Source organism: Sapajus apella, unplaced genomic scaffold (genome assembly GCF_009761245.1).
Source record: "Sapajus apella isolate SASKATOON/1434 unplaced genomic scaffold, GSC_monkey_1.0 scaffold25, whole genome shotgun sequence".
Lineage (NCBI taxonomy): Eukaryota > Metazoa > Chordata > Mammalia > Primates > Cebidae > Sapajus > Sapajus apella.
The window spans coordinates 11,116,787-11,137,698 of NW_022436965.1; the positions used below are offsets into that span (position 1 = coordinate 11,116,787).

The following is a 20,912-nucleotide window of genomic DNA, read 5'->3' on the forward strand; positions in this document are numbered from 1 at the left end:
AGCTAGGGATGTAGATGAAATTAATTTTTATAACAGGACCAGGCTGAGGAAAAACATCAATAAATGCTACAAACAGTTTCTCACTTTTTCTAACAGGGAAATCTCTGCAGGATGATAAAGATGCTAGTTATGTCTAATAGCAATGTTAATTCAGGTGAATCTGAAATAATCATGATACCTTTTTCTCTAGGAGCCAAATGTAGCTTTGGAATTTTTCTCACTGTAGTGTTGTAGGCAGAAACTATCAATTGAGGCAGGCCCTTGAGAGGAAATATTTGTCCTCCTTAGATAGCCCATGCAATGATCAGGCTTAGAGAGTGAAAAACCAATTTAAATGACTGGATTGCTCATCTTTTATTTACAGTACTCCCAGTGGCCTAACCTGGAACATATAGAAGAAAGTAGTGGGATGGTTTTTCCAGACCCACTTGAGTTACTTCAGGTCCTCAGTCTTTAATAAGGCTTTGGGAGAGAAAAAAAAGCTGTTGCTGTGTGAATTCAATAAATACTGAAAAATTTTAAAAATCCGTGAACATTATTTCTGCCATCGTGCGATCTGAGCTATTTGAGTAGTTTCAAAAATCTCGTGTGATGGGTTATCTTGACCAACCTCCCTTTCAGTAAGAAATTATTAACAGAACGTGAAAGAGAAGGAAGAGGGTGAGGCAGCTCCCCAGTTCGTTGCTAGATCCAACCTGGCCAGTGAACCTTGAAAAAGCCAAACTCTCTTACCTTCACCATGGAAGCACAGAACAAAATGCCCCCTCCTAAAAACAGAAGTTCGACCAGATCCCTTCCTGTGATTCTTCAAGAAGCATTGCATCATCAACCTCAGGCGTAAGCATTAATAAAGACCCTAAATAATAACAGAGACGAAACAGATCGCAAAGAGACTTTTCCTTTATCCCCTTTAAAATGTGAATACTCCCAAGAGGAACCAACCAACATCATTACGGGTTAATGCCTATGTAGACAAACTAGGGCCAGGATATAAAGTAAGAAATAAGTAGGGAGGAAGGAAAGGTATCCTAGAGACGACTCCAAGGGTTGAGGGGAAACATCTGATTTTACCTTAAAATCATCCTAATTCGTTAACCTTTTGTGTTTTTTTTCTTCTTCTTTTTCTTTTATACTTGGCCCTGCTCAAGCAGGACCTCAAAAAAATTGGTTACTAACAACTGTTCCTCTCCACGGAAATCTGCAGTAAAAGACAAAAGATGTATTGTTCCGCACAGAAACCAGAGCTTGCGATGAGCTTCTGTGTCTCCGTCAGCCCTTTAGCATGACGTTAGGAACCCTCCGGGAACTGAGTCTTCGTCGAAGCCCGGGCTGCCACCTACAGACACGCACTTTCCAACGCCAGCACCCTGCCTGGAGCCGGCTCTCCCACCCGGGCCGCTCTGCGTCCGCGCCGCCCCGGCCGTGGGGGTCGGCAGGCCAGGTACACAACTCCGCGGAGAAACAGCTGTCGGAGTTCGGGGTGCGTCCCGCCATGGCCCCGCCCCAGGGTCCTGCCCCTCGCCCCCAGCCCCCACCCGACGATCTTTAAGGTCCCCCGGGCGCGCCAGGCAGACCTGCAGCGACTCCGCAGGGACAGCGCTCCCGCGCTGCTGCTCCGGCCGCCCGGCAGCTCTGAGGATGGAGAGGAGGGCGCGAAGCTCCTCCAGGGAGGCCCGCGGGCGAGGTGGCAGCGCCCCGAACAAGGAGAACAAGAGGGCCAAGGCCGAGCGGGGCGGCGGAGGCCGCGGACGCCGGGAGGCTGGCCCCGAGCGGTCGGGCTCTGGACGGGCGGGGACCGCAGGGGAGCCCCGGGCGCCCGCCGCCACTGTGGTGGACGTGGATGAGGTCCGGGGCTCCGGCGAGGAGGGCACCGAGGTGGTGGCGCTGCTGGAGAGCGAGCGGCCAGAGGAAGGTACGGTCCGGCACTGTTATCTGCCGCCTTTCCAGGTGGTAACCAAGGGGTGTCAGATAAGGTGAAAAGGGTCATCCCACAAGACCCACTGAAGTCAGGGCAGACTGCTGGATGCTCAGGTTCCCAGGAACGGAAAGACGTTAGGAACCCAGCAACCTCCTATGGTGAGCAAAGAACTTCAGGAGAAATACAGGTATCACTATATCCTGGTCTCGGGTCAGCCTTGGATGGGAGTGGGAGGGAGTGTGGTCCAGGTTGGGGACCAGTCAACATGGCAAAGGAGCCATGAAGTTGGTTTTTGTGGCCACGGAAGGGCACATGGGCACCTAATTTAAGTAAAAACGTGCACGAGTTGGTGGCTGTAGGCAGTTATGTGGCTTATTCTTCCCATGTCCCCACCCCTCAGTCTTACCTAAAAGCATTTTAAACTTCTGGGGAGATTATCATTCTTTCTGGAAAGCAGTCGCAGCAGAGCCAAGTGAAGAAGAGCCACACCTGAGTTTAAACCACAGCTCAGTCACTGCTAGCCATGTGATCATAGGAAGGACCTTAACCAGCTCTCATCTAACAGTGCCCGCCTCAGAGGGTAGTGGTGAGGATACAATGAGAAAAGGCATCCAAAGCACTCTGCACAAAGCCTGGAACAAAAACATACTCAATTCTAGCTGCATCCTTGCAAGCTGAGAGAGAGGAAAATTAAATCAAAGGAGGGAATGCAAAAAAAGGTTCCTCTTCTGCTTCTGCAGGAGAAACAATTCTTGGGAAAAATTTTATCTACTTCCAGTGTTTTTTATAATGAGTGGAAGAAAAAAAATGAGGACCACTTTAGTAGGATGACAAATGTTTAAAGAAATTAAATAAGGGATAGGGTGTTATATTGCTTTCTGCTGGCTACGATGTTTTAACATTTCCTGGTTGCCAGCAATGCAGTACATGCTGGATCACTAAAAGCTACCATTTAAGGAAGATTTCTGCAGTTGGGGTGTAGTTTAAATGGGTTGTGTTAATACTGTTTTGTCCAGTTGATGATACCCTTTCATCAGCCAGAAACCTCTGTTCAGTAAAGGTTTGCTGGGCTCAATGCTGAGGTTAGAGGGCTTGTAACTGTTAGGCAGCAGATCACACTGGTAGGGTAGGCAAGTAAGGGAGCCACCATTTATGAAACCCCTACTATGTGCCAGGCACACACTGGGTGTTTTGCTGAGTTATTTAATCCCTCACCATCCTCTTATCGCAGATGAGGAAACATGCTTTGAGAAATTAAGTCACGTGTGCAAGTCCTGTTTCTGGGAAGTAGAGAAGGCATATTCCCAGAGTAAGACAGTCTGATTGAAATGCTCACCCTTGCTTGGTGCTGCCTCTCATTTCTGGTCATGGTCCTACTGGCCGTGGCCTTGGGCACCTTTGTGGGCCTCAGTCACTGCAGCTACAGAGTAAGTAAAGCAGGAGATGCCAAGCAATGGGCAAGCAGTCCCACTAAGGATGAAGTGACTTTGGCTGAGCCCTTGTGTGGGAGGTTTCCAAGGCTCACAGGGAACTCAGCACCACACTCCCAAAGGCAGGCTAGTTAAGATGGAAGAAATGAAAAAGCGCTTCACCTCACCAAAATGCTGGGGACTCTGAGATGATATTTAAAGGCTTTTCTTGCTTGACTAGTTAATGTTTGACTATTTACTTAAACCAAACAAGTTGGATATTCAAGCAACTTATTCTAACAGAACAGTATTTTTTGGATAAAGCTTCAAGTTAGGCTTGAGTGTAGAAATTCGTTTTCTATGCATATCTCTTGCTACTGTATGAAGGAATTTTTGAGGCATTTTTTCACTTATAAAATGTAATTTTGTATGTGCATTTATTTTTACTTTCCATGGCTACCACTGGCAACTGAAACGTATTTATAAACTAATTAAAAATGGCAATGATACTGTTATTCATTGCCCTTGAAGAATATTATAAAAATTAATATGTTGGTAGAGCAGCATTTCCCAGAGTAGTTTCCATGAGAAACAAGTTCCATAAAATATCAGTGAGTATTCCTTAGAGAAAATATTACCTGGTCAAACGTGTGTAAACAAAGCTAAGAATGCTTTGAGATTCTCATAGCTTCAACATCGTGATGAGCACTGGGAACTCCAGGAATGGGACGTAGTGCTTAGTATCCTCTAAACTCATTTGCCCAGGAAATTCTTCTTTGGTGGAGCAACGTGTGGGATCAGTATTTTGTAGGATGGCCTCTGGAAACTGCCGTACTATGGTATTCAGTGCTAATTCTGTTTTTGTGCTGGTACAGCTTGCATATCTGTCCTCTTCTTCAAGTGATCTGCACATCAGTTTGGTGGTGACCTTTCTGGGCATGAAAATCAAATCAGATTTTCAGGCCTACTAATTAGTTATCCCCTTCATTCCCATCTCTTAAAAAAAACAAGATTTTAGGCCAGGTGCCATAGCTCATACCTATAATCCCAGCACTTAAGAGGCTAAATGAGAGGATCATTTGAGGCTAGGTGTTTGAGACCAGCCTGGGCAACATAGTGAGACCCCATCTCTGCAAAAAAATTAATTAGCCAGGTATGGTGGCATGCACCTGTAGTCCCAGCTACTTGAGAGGCTAAGGTGGGGGGACTGGTTGAGCCCAGGAGGCTAAGGATGCAGACAGCCATGATCACATCACTGCACTGCAGCCTGGAGAGGGCAAGACCCTGCCTCAAAAGAAAGAACGACAACAAGAAGGAAAGAGAGAGAGAGAAGAAAGAAAAAAAGGAAGGAAGGGAGGGAGGGAGGGAGGGAGGAAGGAAAGAAAATAGACTTTTTACCATTTCCTAATTTTTAGTCACCTTCTAGTCCTCTGTGATCTTTTTAAACTGGCAAACAGAATTCCTTTGGTCAGTTTTCTAGTACCTGGAGGTTAAAATTCTTGAAATTTGCATAACTCTTACATTTAAATCATTTTCACCCTCCTTTCTTCCCACATTCAATTAATATTTATTAAGCACCTCCATGGTGCCAGGCATTATTCTAAACCCTGAGGGCACAGTGTAAATAAGACAAGACCCCAAGAAGCGTGTGTTCTTAAGGCTGACTTTCCTTGATATTGTTTCATTTATCACCCAAGCATCCTGGATGTTCTGAACCGCAGTTCCTTATTGCTTTTTTTAAATCACATCAGTAGGTGAATTTTACCCCATATAGGTAATTTTCAAAGACTATCGAGATCAGCACCTTAATGGAGGTGTTAAAATGGTGGAATTTCAGACATTAAGGCAGGTAATGGATGGGGAAGTTATTTTATGGAAGATAAGGCTCTGGACAGGTTGTTGGAAACACTTAAACCAAACCTGACACATGTAAAGTACCGCTCACTGCTTTATATGTATGTGTAATTTTATCCTTATGCCAAAGTGGACGATACATCTCATGAACTAGTTATTTTGGGATAGTCATGAGATATTAGCAACCCCATTATACAGGGAAGAAACTGAGGTTTGTAAAGGCCATATGCCTTGCCTAAGGTTATCTGGATATGAAATGGTAGAGCCAGAACTAGAATCCAAACCTTCTTCCCAGATTCTGTGCCTGTTGCAGTATACACCCTCTGCTCTTCTCTTATTGTATTTTTGAGACATGGTCTAGCCCTGTCACCCAGGCTGGAGTGCAGTGGTACAGTCATAGCTCACTACAGACTCAACCTCCCAGGCTCAATCTATCTTCCCACCTCAGCCTTTTGTGTAGCTGGGACTACAGGCATGCTCCACCATACCCAGCTAATTTTTAATTTTTTTGTACAGACAGGATCTCACTATATTGCCCAAGATGGTCTTGAACTCCTGGACTCAAGCGATCCTCTCATCTCAGCCTCCCAAAGTGCTGGGATTACAGGCGTGAATCACTGTACCTGGTCCCCACTACCTTTCCAGGGCCCTGCTCCTCCCCGGGCCCTATGAACTCTGACCACTCTGATTTGACTTATATTTCCAGCAAAGTCTCCAAGTTGCTCTGACTCCAATACCAAGGACTGGACCAACAGATGCTAATCAGTGAGTATGGTGAAGTTTCAATATAATTATTCTTTTGCTTTAATTTTTTTTAAGGTACCAAATCCTCTGGCTTAGGGGCCTGTGAGTGGCTTCTTGTCTTCATTTCTCTGCTCTTCGTCATCATGACCTTCCCTTTTTCCATCTGGTTCTGCATAAAGGTGAGGTTCCACGAGGACCCAGTAGGTAATTTCCTGATGCCTCTCACTGACCACACCACGCCCATTCTCACCTCTGTGTTCTGGTACTATTCTTGCCCGTGTGGAATGCCCTCACCCCTGACTCACCTTCCAGAGTAGCTCATACTCCTCCAAGACCTTGCTCAAATGTAAACAGGAAGCCTTCCTTGACTCCCCCAGACTGCCATTCCCTTCCTGGTGCTCCCGAGTCACTCTGCTTTCACTTGCTCTAGCACTTACCACGTGTATTATATTGGCTATGCCTGTTTCATCTGCATTCTGTGACCAGAATGGATCATGACATCCACTCCACTAAAAACTTCTCAGGCAGCTTCTGTAGCCCATGAGTCATGATTGTCTCTGGCCCACAGGTGGTTGTAGATGCCTGTCCCTGAGGTAAATGAAGACCTGTGTCACTTCTGGAAGCACGTGCCAAGATGGAATTAGAAGAGCAAGAGATTTATTGGGAGATAATGCCTGTGAGATTAGTGGGAAAGAAAACAAGAGTAGTCAGGAGAAGCCTTCAGACAGTGATGCAGGCCTGACACTTATGATATGAGAAGGGGAAGAAAGGATTGGGCAGAAAGAGCCTCCGACTGTGGTGCTGCTCCGAGAAAGCCTTGGCCAGCCCAAAAGGGAACTCTAGAGCAAGGCTTGCTTCAAAAGACTCCCATAATGGGCAGAAACAGCATGGCCCTAGTACTCCTGCCATCTCCGTCAGTGGCTGCAGCTGCAGGGAAGACTGCGTCCTTGGCTGAAGCAGTACACGTGCTGCTGGGGCTGCTGTTGGGTTGTACTCACAGCAGGCAGCGGCTTCTTCCCCCTCTTCATCTTGCCCTCCCCATTTTCCTCCCCAAAATACAGTTTGGTATTTTGTGTTTTTGTTTTCATTTATCTCAAAGTATTTTCTCATTTTCCATGTGCTTTCTTCTGTAACCCATTGGTTAGAGTGTGTTGTTTACTTTCCACTTATTTGTGAATTTCTCAAATTTCCTTCAGTTACTGATTTCTAGTTTAACTTCAGTGTAATAAGAGAATATACTTTATATGATTTCAATCCTTTTAAATTTGTTTAACTTAGTTTCATGGCCTAGCATAGTATCTTTCCTGGAGACGATGTTTCATGTATGCTGGAAAAGAATGTGTACTGTGCTGTCATGGGGTAGAGATGTTTGTTAGGTCTGTTTGTTGATAGTGTTGTTCAAGCCTTCCATGTCTGTCTAGTTCCATCCATTGTTTAAAGTGGGGTATTGAAGTCTCCAACTGCCACTACTGAACTGTCTATTTCTACTTTGAATTATTTTGGTCTTTTTCCTCATGTAAATTTTGGTACTGTTTTTAGGTGTACCTATGCTTATCGCTGTTACACTTTCCTGATGCGTTGATCCTTTTATCATTATACAGTGTCTCCGTTTCTTGCTAGTAACATGTTTGCTTGTTTTGAAGTCCATTTTCTCTGGTGTTAGGATAGCCACTCCCACTCTCCTGTTCGTATGGTATGTCTTTTTCCATCTTTTACTTTTAGTCTATTCATATCTTTGAATATAAAGTGTGTCTTCTATAGATAGTATATAGTTGGCAGCAGGCTCTTCTTGAAGGGTGACCTGAGCACCTGCATGACTGCCACAAGATTCAACACTGACTCAGCCACAGCTTTTGGGAAAGGCTTTTAGGTCTGGTCACTGAAGATGGAAAGCCCTAAGAAGCCAATTAGGCAGAGGAAAGAAAAGCAGACCCAGGCAGTTATATTTGAGCAAGGTCTTGAAGAAGTAAGACTCCCCTTCATCTCTGGGAAGAATTTGTTTCTTCCAATAAAAGCAGGTAAGAAGTAATGCTAGGGAACCAAGCAATTGGGAATTTCTGGGCATGCTCTAAGAACCATATACAGTCATTCATTCTCATTGTTTCAAGCAAGGCAGTGTTCTGGCCTCATGAAATTGTAAACCCCATGAGGCAAACAAAACATGATTCCCAACCTCAAAGGACTTACAGTGGGTTAGTAGAGCCTGTAATCTCAGGTACTCAGGAGGCTGTGGCAGGAGAATCATTTGAACCTGGGAGGTGGAGGTTGCAGTGAGCTGAGATCACACCATTGCACTCCAGCCTGGGCAACAAGAGTGAAGCTCCATCTCAAAAAAAATTATAACTGGCCAGGTGCAGTGACTCACACCTGTAATCCCAGCACTTTGGGAGGCTTAGATGGGTGGATCACCTGAGGTCAGGAGTTCAAGACCAGCCTGGCCAACATGGCAAAACCTCATCTCTACTAAAAATACAAAAAATTAGCTGGATGTGGTGGCTCAGGTCTGTAATCCCAGCCACTCAGGAGGCTGAGGCAGGAGAGTTGCTTGAGCCTGGGAGGCGGAGGTTGCAGTGAGCCAAGATCATGCCACTGCACTCCAGCCTGGGTAACAATAGTGAAACTTCATCTCAAAACAAAACAAAACAAATCCAATTGAATCATTTTGAAGCAGCACTCTGAAACAAAATATCACAAGTGGTATTAAAATGTATTCCCTCTTTGTGTTAAATAGCTAATGAATGATACATATAAAAGCTAGTAATGCAGAAATCACAGTAAAACACAAGATTTAACATGCCTTGGTAAGATTAATTTAGGAAAAGTTGGCCATGGTTTTTTTAGATAATCATAAGTCTTTAATCAAAATTCTGTCCATGGGTTCAAAAATTAACACGGTTAATATATTTTTTCATTGGTTTCTGAAATTTTATACTTACTAAATATAGATTTGGGAAACTTAAGTATTAATAGAAATTTTTATTGGTTCTCAAGACAAAAAGTTTCTGATATCTAGGATCATTCTTATGCCAAGGCCTTTTGAAGACTTTATTTTTCTTTCTGGGAGTGATTTGAAAGGATTAAATTTCTCTTTAGGTTGTACAAGAGCATGAGAGAGTAATTATATTCCGACTGGGACATCTGCTTCCTGGAAGAGCCAAAGGCCCTGGTAAAAAACACTTTTTTTTTTTTTAAATACCTCCCTCTTGACTTGCTTATTTCTTCAACCCATGCAGCTTTGTAATACGGACCTCTGAATACACGAAGCAACTTGATTCATGATATCCGCATTTTCCAGATATGATATCTGCATATCAGTTACTTACAATATAGGTTATTAAGAAATTCTTCAGAGACCATTATTACTAGGTCATAGGTAGCCAAGAGAGAGAACTGGTATGGAGAGCCCACATGCCAGGGCCAATGGCTGGGGACTGGTTTGAGTATAATGTATATATGGCCAGAATCCTGTGAATTCTCAGAGAAAAGCTGAGCTAGTTCCCAATCCAGGTGCTCAGATCCAGTCATGGGAGGGAGATAGGCAAAATTCAGCATCCAAATAACAAATCCATCTTCAGTTGGAGGGATTTATAAAACACAGATTAAGCATTTCTTCTGTCTCAAACCCTGTGCTAACTGCCAAGGATACTTTTTACTTGGATAAATAAGACATGGTCTCTGATCTCAGAACCTTAAGATCTAGTGGAGTTGATGTCCAGAGGTCCAAGCTCTTTATGGGAGACGGATAGAAGTACGGTCAGTCTGAAAAGTTTAGTAGTGGAAGTTTGGAAATCTAAGTCAGCCAGGAAGGTGTGAGTCCCGCTGTGTATACATTGGAGAGGGTCTCAGTTCCAGGCCATGCCCACAGAGAACAGACTAGGGACAAATATCAGAGTATGAAGATTCAGAATGAATAGACAAGTCCACACAAAAGTAGAAACAGACCCTGTAGTTCCAGGACAAAGAATATCTTGCTCTGACCCTGGTTTTTAGGAACCTTCTCAATTGGCACTGAGGAGGACTAGCAGAGCTAGGCTGCTCTCCAGATAGATCCTGGGCTCTGTGAGGTGCTGCTTGTTTCAACAAAGCTTTGGCTCTTGCAGGAGTCCACAACATCCAATGGGCTCTCATAAAATCTCAATAAATCAATGTATAAATGTTTTCTGCACATCGATCCTATATATTATATTGGGTGGGTGAGGACTAACTAGCCAGCCAGAAAGCTGGTATCATGATAATTGCTATTCTGATTACTTCTGGGGCTCACATTCTAAGAAAAATGACATAGAGGTTGCTGGCTCTAAAGTTTGACACCTGGGTGCACTCATGGACTCAAAAACTATTTTAGAGAGTACCTAAAAGGCACTAAGTCAGACACTAAGGCTAACAGTAGTGCCTAGGACACTACGGAGGGAGTTCAATTCTGGTGAAAGGCCAGATATGCAAATGAGATCTGGGGAGGCCAGCACCATGACTAAAGGGACCACACAGCCCAGTTTGCTGGGGATCATCTCTGTTTATACCTATCGTCCTGGAGCAAATTTTAATAGTGCTCTCCTTTGACCCTCAGGTGGAGGCAGGGTGGGATGGGCCAATGCTCTGTAATTAAAGGCTAAGGAAAGCAATGTAGTATGCAGTCTGACCCAGAAAGGTGAAACCCAAACAGCCTTCATGCTAGCTATTATCTGTCACCTCCCCCTCCCCCTCTTCTAGGTCTCTTCTTTTTTTTGCCCTGCCTGGATACCTACCACAAGGTTGACCTTCGTCTCCAAACTCTGGAGATACCTTTTCATGAGGTAAGCCAAATGATGGCCTTTGCTTTCTCTATATATTTTCTATGGTCTACCTGCCATGAACAAAATGATTATTTATGCTCAAAAATAGGAAAGAAAAATAACGATATGGGCTATATCAGAACTTAAAACTTTCGTGCATCAAAGGACACAATTAACAGAGTGCAAAGGCAGTCGAGGGAATGGGAGAAGACATTTGCAAATCATATATCTCATAAAGGGTTACTATCCAAGATATATAAAGAACTCATACACCTCAACAACAAAAAAGTAAACAACCTGATTTAAAAATGGGCAAAGAACTTTGTGGTGGTTAACCTTATGCGTCAGCTTTGCTAGGCCATGACCATTTGGCCTATATTTGGCCAAACACATCTGGGTGTTATTGTGAGGGTATTTTTTTTTTAGTTGGGATTAACATTTAAATCAGTAGATTCTGAGTAAAGCAGATTACACTCCCTAATGCGGGGTGTGCCTCATCCAGTTGAAGGGCTCCAGAAGAAAAGTGACCTCCCTTTGAGGAGGAGGGAATTCTGCCAGTAGAAAAGATGAACGCTTGGCCAGGCGTGGTGGCTCACGCCTATAATCCCAGCACCTTGGGAGGCCAAACGGGACAGATCATGAGGTCAGGAGTTCGAGACCAGCCAGACCAACATGGTGAAAACCTGTCTCTATCAAAAATACAAAAATTAGCCGGGTGTGGTGGCATGTGCCTGTAATCCCAGCTACTTAAGAGACTGAGGCAAGAGAATCGCTTGAACCCGGGAGGTGGAGGTTGCAGTGGGCCAATATCACGCCACTGCACTCCAGTGCGGGTGACAGAGCAGACTCCGTCTCAAAAAGAAAAGATCAACTCTTCTCTGGGTCTTCAGCCTGAAGATTTTAGACATGCTAGCTTCCACAAGCACATGAGCTAATTCATTAAATCAATATTTTTTTCTCTCCACACCCCAACATATGTGTGTGTGTGTGTGTGTGTGTGTGTGTGTGTGTGTGCATGCATATATTTGTATGGTGAAACCCAAACACACACATACACATTATATAGTTTCTCTAGAGAACCCTAATACAGACTTGAGCAGACATTTCTAAAAAGATGACAAAAAAGATGAAGATATATAAATGGGCAATAAGCATATGAAAAGATACTCAGCATCACTACATTCGGAAAATACAAATCAATATCCCAATATATCACTTTACGCTCATTAACATGGCTACTGCTTTTTTAAAAAAACCCGGAAAATATCAAGTGTTGAAGAGGATGTAGAGAAATTGGAAGGAACCCTTGTGCACTGTTGGTAGGAATGTAAAATGGTACAGCCACTGTAGAAAACAGTATACCAAAACCTAAAATGCAATAAAATAAATAAATGGGAAAAAAAAAACAGTATAGCAGCTCCTCAAAAAATTAAGACTAGAATTACTGTATGACCCAGCAATTCCATTTCTGTATACATACCTAAAAGAATCGAAAGCAGGGTCTTGAAGAAATATTTGCATACCTGTGTTCGTAACAGCGTTATTCACAATAGCCAAAAGGTAGAAACAACCCAAGTCTCTATAGATGCCTGAAGAGACAAATAAAATGTGATATAAAACCCACAGCGGAATATTATTCAGCCTTAAAAAAGGAAAGGAAATTCTGACATTCTACAACATGGATGAATCTTGAGGACATTATGCTAAGTGAAATAAACCAGTCACACAAAAAAACAAATACTGTATGATCCTACTTACGTGAGGAACCTAGAGTAGTCAAATTCATAGAGACTAAAAGTAGTATGGTGGTTACCAGGGATTGAGGAGAAGAAGAAATTGAAGAGTTATTGTTTAATGGGTACAGAGTCTCAGTTTTACAAGATAAAAAGTATGGAGATGGATGGTAGTGATAGTTGCACAATATTATGAGTACATTCAGTATCACTGAACTATACACTGAAAAGATGGTTAAGACGGCAAGTTTTATAGTGTATGTATTTTAACACAATAAACAAAATTGGGGGAAAAAAACTCACCCCAATCCTGTTACCCATCATTAACGGTTGATATTTTGAAGTATATCCTTTCAGACTTTTCTATGTATGTGGTTATATTTACAGATGGGTAAATATCATACCACATGTACGATTTTATAACGTGTCTTTCTTAACCCAACAATATATTGTGATCATCTTTTCATATATGAGCTAAATGCCTCTACCCCTTTATTTTAAATGGACACACAGCATTTCATTTAATGGCTGTATCACAGTTTACTCAACCAATTCCCTACTGTTGATGTTAAATTCTTTCCAATTTGTATTCCAATTAGCAATACTGTGAATAACATCCTTATAGCTAAATCCATATGTCCTTAAGATAAATATAAAAATGGAAATGTTAAGATCATACCTCTTTCTAGAGCTTATGGTGTGTATCATCAAAGCATCCCCTAGCGTACACTCTAGCAAGCAATACATTACAGTGCCTGCTTCCCAGAACATGCTTCTCTTTTAGCCAATTTTTCTTTTTGATATGAGTTTAGAAAGACCTGGTTTAGGGAGGTGGAGGTTGCAGTGAGCCAAGATTGCACCACTGCACTCCAGCCTGGGTGACAGAGGGAGACTCCGTCTCAAAAAAAAAAAAAGAGACCTGGTTTAGAATCAACTGAATGTCTTCGTACAAGAAAATTGTTTCTGATTTTTTTACAAAAGGATTTACCACAGAATTCTTTTAAGTTGTGAGTTCTTTCATCATGTATTTCATAAAAATTTCAGTTTTCAAAAACGTGTCTATTTTAAAGAAAGGGTAGGCCAACTCTCTTTTTCTCTTGCTGAGAAAATTCCCTTTGAACACATTTAGGTCCTCCACCCCTATACAGGAAAGGAGCCCAAGAATCAAGCCTGTCATCCAAATTGTTTTCTGCCTAGATCGTGACCAAAGACATGTTTATAATGGAGATAGATGCCATTTGCTACTACCGAATGGAAAATGCCTCTCTTCTCCTAAGGAGTCTTGCTCATGTATCTAAAGTTGTGCAATTCCTTGTACAAACCACCATGAAGCGTCTCCTAGCACATCGATCCCTCACTGAAATTCTTCTAGAGAGGAAGAGCATCGCCCAAGATGCAAAGGTACTTAGATATGTACCAATATGTTCAATATGTTGAAATATGTATCTTTTATTCATTTGTTCATCCCTTAGGGACCATCCCTTTGGGAGCTTATAGCTAGTTAGGAAGTGGCCAAATTGACTCTGAGTCAATTATATTTATCAGTGTGGTGCTTGTTAGTCATTGCCACAGTTTTTGCTGTCAAACCTATGCCAGTGACTTTAAATTCATCGCGAAGTACTCACATAGTATTAAGTATTGAGAATGATTGCTGGCAGGAACGGTGGGGTTGGTGCTACACAAAGATGATAAGGCATGTTTCCCAGGAGCTTACCATCTACCTGAGGAAACAAGCATAATGAGTGCCAAGTTAAATGGTAAGTTCACATAAGCATTTCAGATAACAAGAGCTAAGAGGTCACAGACCTTCACATGATGAATTACCAAACCCATTTTCTAGACTTAATCAGTTTGGAATTAGAGGAGGGGAAACAGCAAGAACTGCTTCACAAGCAGCTCCCTCTAGTCCACAGGCAACAACCTCAGCGAGCTCATCCACGGCCAGGGTCGGTGGCTTTGATGCTTACCAAGGCAGGTTAGCAAAAGATATTCAGAGGAGAAGTGAAAAGACAGCAGGCAGCTGGCCAGTGGAGTGGCAATTACCACCAGCAATGGATCCTGTCACTGAGGCCGTGGGGACACCCAGGCCCAGAACTGGGTTAGGAGGTTGTGAATCATGTCTAGTTGGAAGGAGGACCTCAAACAGAGGGACCCCAAGAATCAAAGGCGCTGGTAGTAATTGTGCTTTATGGGATGTCCCCCTTTACCCTCCCTTCCTTATTCATCCTTCTCCTCTCAAGGATAAAGCCCAGACACTTGACATTCAAGCTTGCCCTTGTTACACTGATTATAACATATAAACAAATGCTCCTTCACTTATAAACCCATCATAAAGCAAAAAATATCATTAAGTCAAAAATGCATGTATCCTAATAAACCCATGATAAAAGTCAAAAATTGTCAAATCATCACAAGTGGGGGACCATCTGTCTAAGACATTAGTTTTCCCAGACTGTGTCCTCCATAGCAGCAGAGGCTGTACTTTATCCATTTCTTGGTCCTCAGCACAGGCTTGTCACACAGCAGGTAGATAATGTTTTTTGGATAAATGAATAAATGACCCAGCTGTTGTAGTCTCACCTCTTGCCATCCTTCTCCCACTGAATCTAATACTCCAGCCTACTTTAGCTTCTGTCCAGCATTCAGTACTTTTGTGCTCCCATTGCCTCCTCTTGGGCTGGATCCTCTGCCTGGAATACTTCTCTGTCCTGCACAGGCAAGATTTTATTTGTCCTTTAAGAAGGCACCTATTCTGTGATGTCTTTATCAATATTCCTTATTCTCACCCATACCCCCAAATTAGTCTTCTCAGGGTTCTCAATGTACTATGCGTACTATTTGCCTAACCACTAAAAAAATAACCTGAAAATAAGTGTAAAAAGAAGAGTTTGGGTCAACATGGAGAGCTCCATGCCCTGCCCCTCCTTTCCAGAATCCATAGTCCATTTTCTTCCCTCTCCCGTTTCCAACTTCAATCAAAGGGGTGTATGAGACTGGGAAGCAGGGGGAAACTGGAGCCACCAGCATCAGTTTGTAGAAGTGAAAACATCCTACAAGTGAAAGACATTTGGAAGAGAGACTACAGACTGGTTCTCAACGCAGTGCATTTTAAAACAGATTTTAAAAATATATCTGTATTAGTTCCTATTACTTCTGTAACAACTACCACAAACTTGGTGGCTTAAAGCCAAACAAAAATTATTCTCTTAGTTTTGAAGGCAAGAGTTCAAAATCAGTTTCACTGCGCTAGAGTCCAGGTGTCAGCCAGACCAATTCCTTCTGCAGGTTCTGAGAGGAGAATCCGTTTCCTTGCCTTTTCCAGTATCTGGGGGCTGCCTGCATTTCTCAGCTCGTGGCACCTTCCTCCATCTTTAGAGAGCATCACTCTGATCCCTGCCTCCATCATCACATCACCTTCTCCTCTTCTGTGGTCCAATCGCCGTTTGCCTCCCTCTTACAAGAACGCCTATAATTACATTTAGGGCCACATGGATAATCCAGGATACTATCCCCATCTCAAGAGCCCTTAACTATCACACCAGCAAAATCCCTCCTGGGGTAACATTCACAGATCCAGGGATTAGGACATGGGTTGTCTTTGGGGACCATTATTCAGCATACCGCACCATCTTCAATTCCACAGATATTTATTGGGTGGCACTATGAAAGTTAAATAACTCTTTGCAAGGCACTGTGAAGTTAAATAAAACAGGCAAATGATGTCCTTTCGAAGGGAATGTCCTTCCTTAGTACAGAACAATGGCCATCAGGGCATAGGCATGCTCTCCTCCCACCTGGGGGCTCTCACTGACATCTCGACTCTTCTCTCCACAGGTTGCCTTGGATTCAGTGACCTGTATTTGGGGAATTAAAGTGGAGAGAATAGAAATGTGGGTAGGAAATTAACTAGGAAGAACAGTATGATAAAGGAAAATATTCTGGTTTCATATTAAATTTTTCATTTGAAAAATTATTTTCATTGAGTACTACAGCCATATCAGCATAACTCTGTAAAAAAGAAAAAATTACCCAATATCTTATAGCCATAACACAACCACTATAACATTTGGACAAATTACTCTGATTATTTTTTCCCTATGCATCTAAAAAATTATTTTACATAAAATTTACATGAAATTTCCCATTTTAGGCCAGGTGCAGTGGCTCAGATCTGTAATCCCAGTACTTTGGGAGGCCAAGACAGGTGGATCACTTGAGGTCAGGAGTTCGAGACCAGCCAGGCCAACATGGTGAAACCCTGTCTCTACTAAAAATACAAAAATGAGCTGGGTGTGGTGACACGTGCCCGTAATCCCAGCTACTAGGGAGGCTGAGGCAGGAGAATTGCTTGAACCTAGGAGGCAGAGGCTGCATTGAGCTGAGATCACATTATTGCACTCCAGCCTGGGCGAAGAGTGAGACTCTGCCTCCAAAAAAAAAAAAAAGAAAGTTCACATTTTAGCCATTTGAAACTGTGGTTTTAGTATAATATATTTACAAAGGGGTACAACCATATCACTACTATCTAATTTCAGAACATTTTTGTCATCCCCAAAAGGAAGCCTACACTCACTAAGTGGGAACTCCCCATGTACTCCTTAGCCTCTGGCAAACACTAATTTAGTTTCTGTCTCAAGGGATTTGCCTCTTCTGGACAATTTACACAAATGGAATCATACAATATACGGCTTTTTGTGTCTGGCTTCTTTTCAGTTAGCATAATGTTTTCAAGGCTCAACCATGCTCAAGGCATGAGTCAGTACTTCATTACTTTTTGTGATCAAATAATATTTCATTGTGAGGCTAACCCACATTTTCTCTTTTCATCAGTTGATGGACATTTGGGTTGTTTCACTCTTTGCTATTATGAATAATGCTACAGCAAGCATTAATTTGCAAGTTTTTGAGTGAATATGTTTTCAATTCTCTTGGGTCTATATCTAGAAGTAGAATTACTGGGTCATATGGTAACTCCGTATTTAACTTTTTGAAGAATGGCCAAACTGTTTTCCACAGATGCATTTTGATAGTTATAATCAGGGTCAAAAGACAATTTTGTATCTTTCATGCAATACATTAAGCATTGTTCTTATTTGGTCAGTTGTACCCTTTTCAAAATCAATTCTTCTCCTTTATGAACTTGGATAAATAACCCTTATCTTTATTATCAGTGGTGTGGCTCTTCAAGCCATTGTTCAGATTTATTAGTTGGGGTTTAGATTACAACCTAAGTGGAAAAACTGAGCACAGCTCATCAATTCAAAACCTGCCGTGCTGATGATGAGAAACCACAGTTCTACTGTAGCATCAGCAATAATACAAACCTGCATTTGAGGCATCGACCTTGGAGATGCCCTTCTCTGCCTACCTTTAACCTCAGAAGTCTAGAAGTGGCACACTCTGGTAACTCAGAATTTGCTACTCATCATGAGACAGCAGTAGAGAGGCTTGCAAGTCTGTGTGAAAGCTTTGGCCCCTAAATCATGGCTGCACACCTACATGTCTGCATTCTCTTTTTCAGTAAAGATGTGAGATTGCCAGCTGGGCTTCAGCACTCACTGGCTGTGGAGGCCGAAGCGCAAAGGCAGGCCAAAGTGCGGGTGAGCACTCCACCCTCCCACCTAGACTGCTCTTTGAGGAAGGCCTGCTCATGGAAAACATTTCCCCTTTGCTTCCTTACTGTCCATTCATTAGGCACTGGACAGAAGCTGGCCTGGGCTCTTCCAACTCTATTAAAATTGCTCTCTTAAAGAGTGTTAATAGCCCCCTGGCTGACTAATGCAACTCCTCTCCTTCTCTGAGGCTACTGATAATAGCGACCACCTCCTGCTTGAATCTCACCTTCCCTCTCTCTCCTTAAAGGATCTTCTCCGCACACATCATCCCTCTTCTCTAGTGCTGGCATCTTTTCCTGGGTAATCGTAGTCACCCTAACCTCTAGGTATCCCCTGGAACTGTATCCCAAGCTTGGCGTAAGTTTTGGAGGGACAACCATGATCGGGGCCCAGTTCCCTCAATGCCAGAGCCAAGAGAAGCCTATGCCACTCAGCTCCACTGTGCCAGCAAGAAGCACAGATGTGGCAGCTAGTGGCTTCTGGTGACTGAGGTGTGGCTGAGGGGGCCTTGGGAAGAGGAAAATGAATAATGAAGGGAGGCAGATTTCTCTCAAGGAACAGAGAGCAGGTGAAGATAAAAACCTGCACCAGTAAGAGGAGCATTACCTGTGGACCACTGAGGGAGGCAGGGGTAAGGGAGGCGGGAAGGATAGTCCCCAGGGCAGTTGCTTCTAGATCTCTTAAGTCCTCTTCACCCACTTCCAGGTGGCATTTGGGTAGTGAGCTTAGCACTTTCTCTTCAGAGATGCTTGCCCATTCACTTTGCCTGAGTTGGGGTCACCCTTTCATAATGTCATGCCTTTGCATGGAATGCAGGCTAATCTTTTCTCTATGCTGGCAAAATCCTAATCTTTGAAGGCCCACCAGATGCTAATAATTCCCCTAACACTTCACTCATACTTGTCATGGCTCCTAACAAATTCCATCTTAAATTGTGATTAATAGTTTAATCTGTCTCCCCAGCTCAAGACCCTTCAGAAAGAAGACTAAACCTGTTCTTGCTTAACAGTGCTTGCCACATAATAGATGCTCAGTGCTTGTCTGCTGAGGCACATGCATAGTGATGGAACCTTCAGGGAATTAAGGACAAACACTTTGCTTTTTGTCACATCTGTTTTCTAGATGATCGCTGCTGAAGGGGAAAAGGCTGCCTCCGAGTCCCTGAGGATGGCAGCCGAGATTCTGTCAGGCACGCCTGCTGCTGTTCAGCTTCGATACCTCCACACCCTTCAGTCTTTGTCCACAGAGAAGCCTTCCACTGTGGTTTTGCCTTTGCCATTTGACCTACTGAATTGCCTGTCTTCTCCCAGCAGCAGGACTCAGGGAAGCCTCCCCTTCCCAAGTCCTTCCAAACCTGTTGAACCACTAAATCCCAAAAAGAAAGACTCTCCCATGTTATAGGAAGGATGAGGCATTATGTGGCCTGCCATGGAAAAGCCACTTTCCTGAAGGAGGCCCTCTGTCCTCATTCCCTGCCCTTCCTTTGGTTGCCATATGGAATGGCCACGGAATGCACAAAGTCACAATGCAGCACCATCCATGAGAAGACAGTGAAATGATGTCATGACAGAGAAGGCAAACAAGTTTCAGCGACTCATCTAACCAGAGCAATTATGGGAAACAGCTTTGGTCAACATTTGACTGTGGAAAGAATTTTGAGTCTAGATGTGGTTACATTTTGACTTCTGGGGAACTTAGTTCAGATGTCCTTTTCACTGTATGTCCTCTGGCACCTTTGGCAAGGTTGCTGCAGCGCCCACAGCCCTTCCTACAAGTGCCTATCATTGTGCTTGTCACACTATTGCTCTTCTGACCTGAAGATGGGGTCTCCTCTCCAGTGATACTACCAGTTCTTCAAAGGCACGTCTTAGTTATCCTCAACCACACTCCATCTTTTTGCTCTACCCTGAATTACTCACACTCACACTTAACCCTGATAGTTACCTAAAGTGAACGCTTAAATATTTCAGAGTGAATGAAAAAAGAGAGATGTACTTGGAGCCAGATATAGAATGTATCCCTAATTAAGGCATTTAAAAGGAATTCTTTTTGTGGAGACTCCTTTTTAAAATAAATAAATAAAAGGACAAAAAAACATCTGACACATGTTGCTTAAAATCTGAAGGAGAATCACTCTAAATAGTGGGCCTGAGAGTAACTGTTTTCATATAGAATTTACCAGCTTGTTTATTCTTCAAACAGTAATAATATTAGGTAACCTATACATGCCCTGACATACTGTTCTCTTATACAGATATTTCTTAATATAGATACATTTCTCTAAGTCTTACTTTCCACTGATTTGCCTTATGCAATTAGAAATGCATATCTGCAGAAAAAAATAAGCCAAGTAAATAAGAAAGCCAAGAAATGTATACTTAAGCAAATTCTCTATAAACTTAAAAAAGGCACTAACATTATAAAACATTCTAACATTACTAAAATAATATTAGTAAAATGCTACTTATAATGGGCTTTTCATGTTCCTGGCACAGAGACACAGGGTAACTCTCTCAAGTGCCACAATATTTGGTTCTCTCCTCATCAAGCTGCCTCTTTATTCTTCATGTTATCTGATATTGAGTTTTTATGAATGTTAGCCCATAAAACCCTGCTGAACATTATTTCGGGGATAAAATGCATCTAAGCTCCTAACAGTGGGCCTAGAAACTTTTGCAGCATTTTGTCTGTTGAAGACTGCTTTCTACTATGCTTAAGGGATAGAAACAAAGCCCAAGTTAAGGACGCGTTGCCTATCCTAATATCTCCCAGTCACCTCAACATTCCTTCTTTCTCTGCCATCTCTCTCTCTCCCTCCGCACCCCTCAAAAATAAAATAAAATAAACAAAAATAAACAAAATCCCTA

At 42.8% G+C, this 20,912-nt stretch overlaps 1 protein-coding gene, 1 long non-coding RNA gene and 1 other non-coding gene across 5 annotated transcripts; 1 reads left to right on the top strand and 2 right to left on the bottom strand.

Annotated features, from left to right (window-relative positions):
• Positions 1–1,135: 1,135 nt before the first annotated feature.
• LOC116560331 lies at positions 1,136–1,247 on the bottom strand. The gene has a single exon (XR_004272915.1). It is a non-coding gene; the product is annotated as a U5 spliceosomal RNA (small nuclear RNA).
• A 327-nt stretch (positions 1,248–1,574) lies between these two features.
• NPHS2 (NPHS2 stomatin family member, podocin) lies at positions 1,575–20,088 on the top strand. 2 transcript variants are annotated; one of them, XM_032291277.1, is made up of 8 exons: positions 1,575–1,912; positions 6,001–6,104; positions 9,019–9,091; positions 10,636–10,718; positions 13,628–13,831; positions 16,265–16,320; positions 17,952–18,030; positions 19,168–20,088. In XM_032291277.1, exons 1-8 carry the CDS (start codon positions 1,639–1,641, stop codon positions 19,444–19,446), a joined length of 1,152 nt encoding a protein of 383 aa, XP_032147168.1. In that variant the 5' UTR covers positions 1,575–1,638; the 3' UTR covers positions 19,447–20,088. The 2 variants fall into 2 exon arrangements, with proteins under 2 accessions (XP_032147168.1, XP_032147169.1); XM_032291278.1 differs by lacking the exons at positions 16,265–16,320; positions 17,952–18,030.
• LOC116560080 lies at positions 3,748–8,147 on the bottom strand. Of its 2 annotated transcripts, XR_004272779.1 has the most exons (3): positions 8,113–8,147; positions 6,363–6,513; positions 3,748–4,259 (listed from the first exon to the last, which is right to left on the bottom strand). It is a non-coding gene; the product is annotated as an uncharacterized LOC116560080 (long non-coding RNA). The 2 variants fall into 2 exon arrangements; XR_004272778.1 differs by lacking the exon at positions 8,113–8,147 and having other exon boundaries at positions 6,363–7,224.
• Positions 20,089–20,912: the final 824 nt, after the last annotated feature.

What these genes read in the sequence shown, in the direction of transcription:
- NPHS2 (XM_032291277.1), top strand. Translation starts at nt 1,639, where the DNA reads ATGGAGAGGAGGGCGCGAAGCTCCTCCAGGGAGGCCCGCGGGCGAGGT. An exon ending in CCATCTGGTTCTGCATAAAG is followed by an intron (nt 6,105 to 9,018) that starts GTGAGGTTCCAC and finishes ATTTCTCTTTAG; the next exon opens with GTTGTACAAGAGCATGAGAG. An exon ending in AAAGGCAGGCCAAAGTGCGG is followed by an intron (nt 18,031 to 19,167) that starts GTGAGCACTCCA and finishes TCTGTTTTCTAG; the next exon opens with ATGATCGCTGCTGAAGGGGA.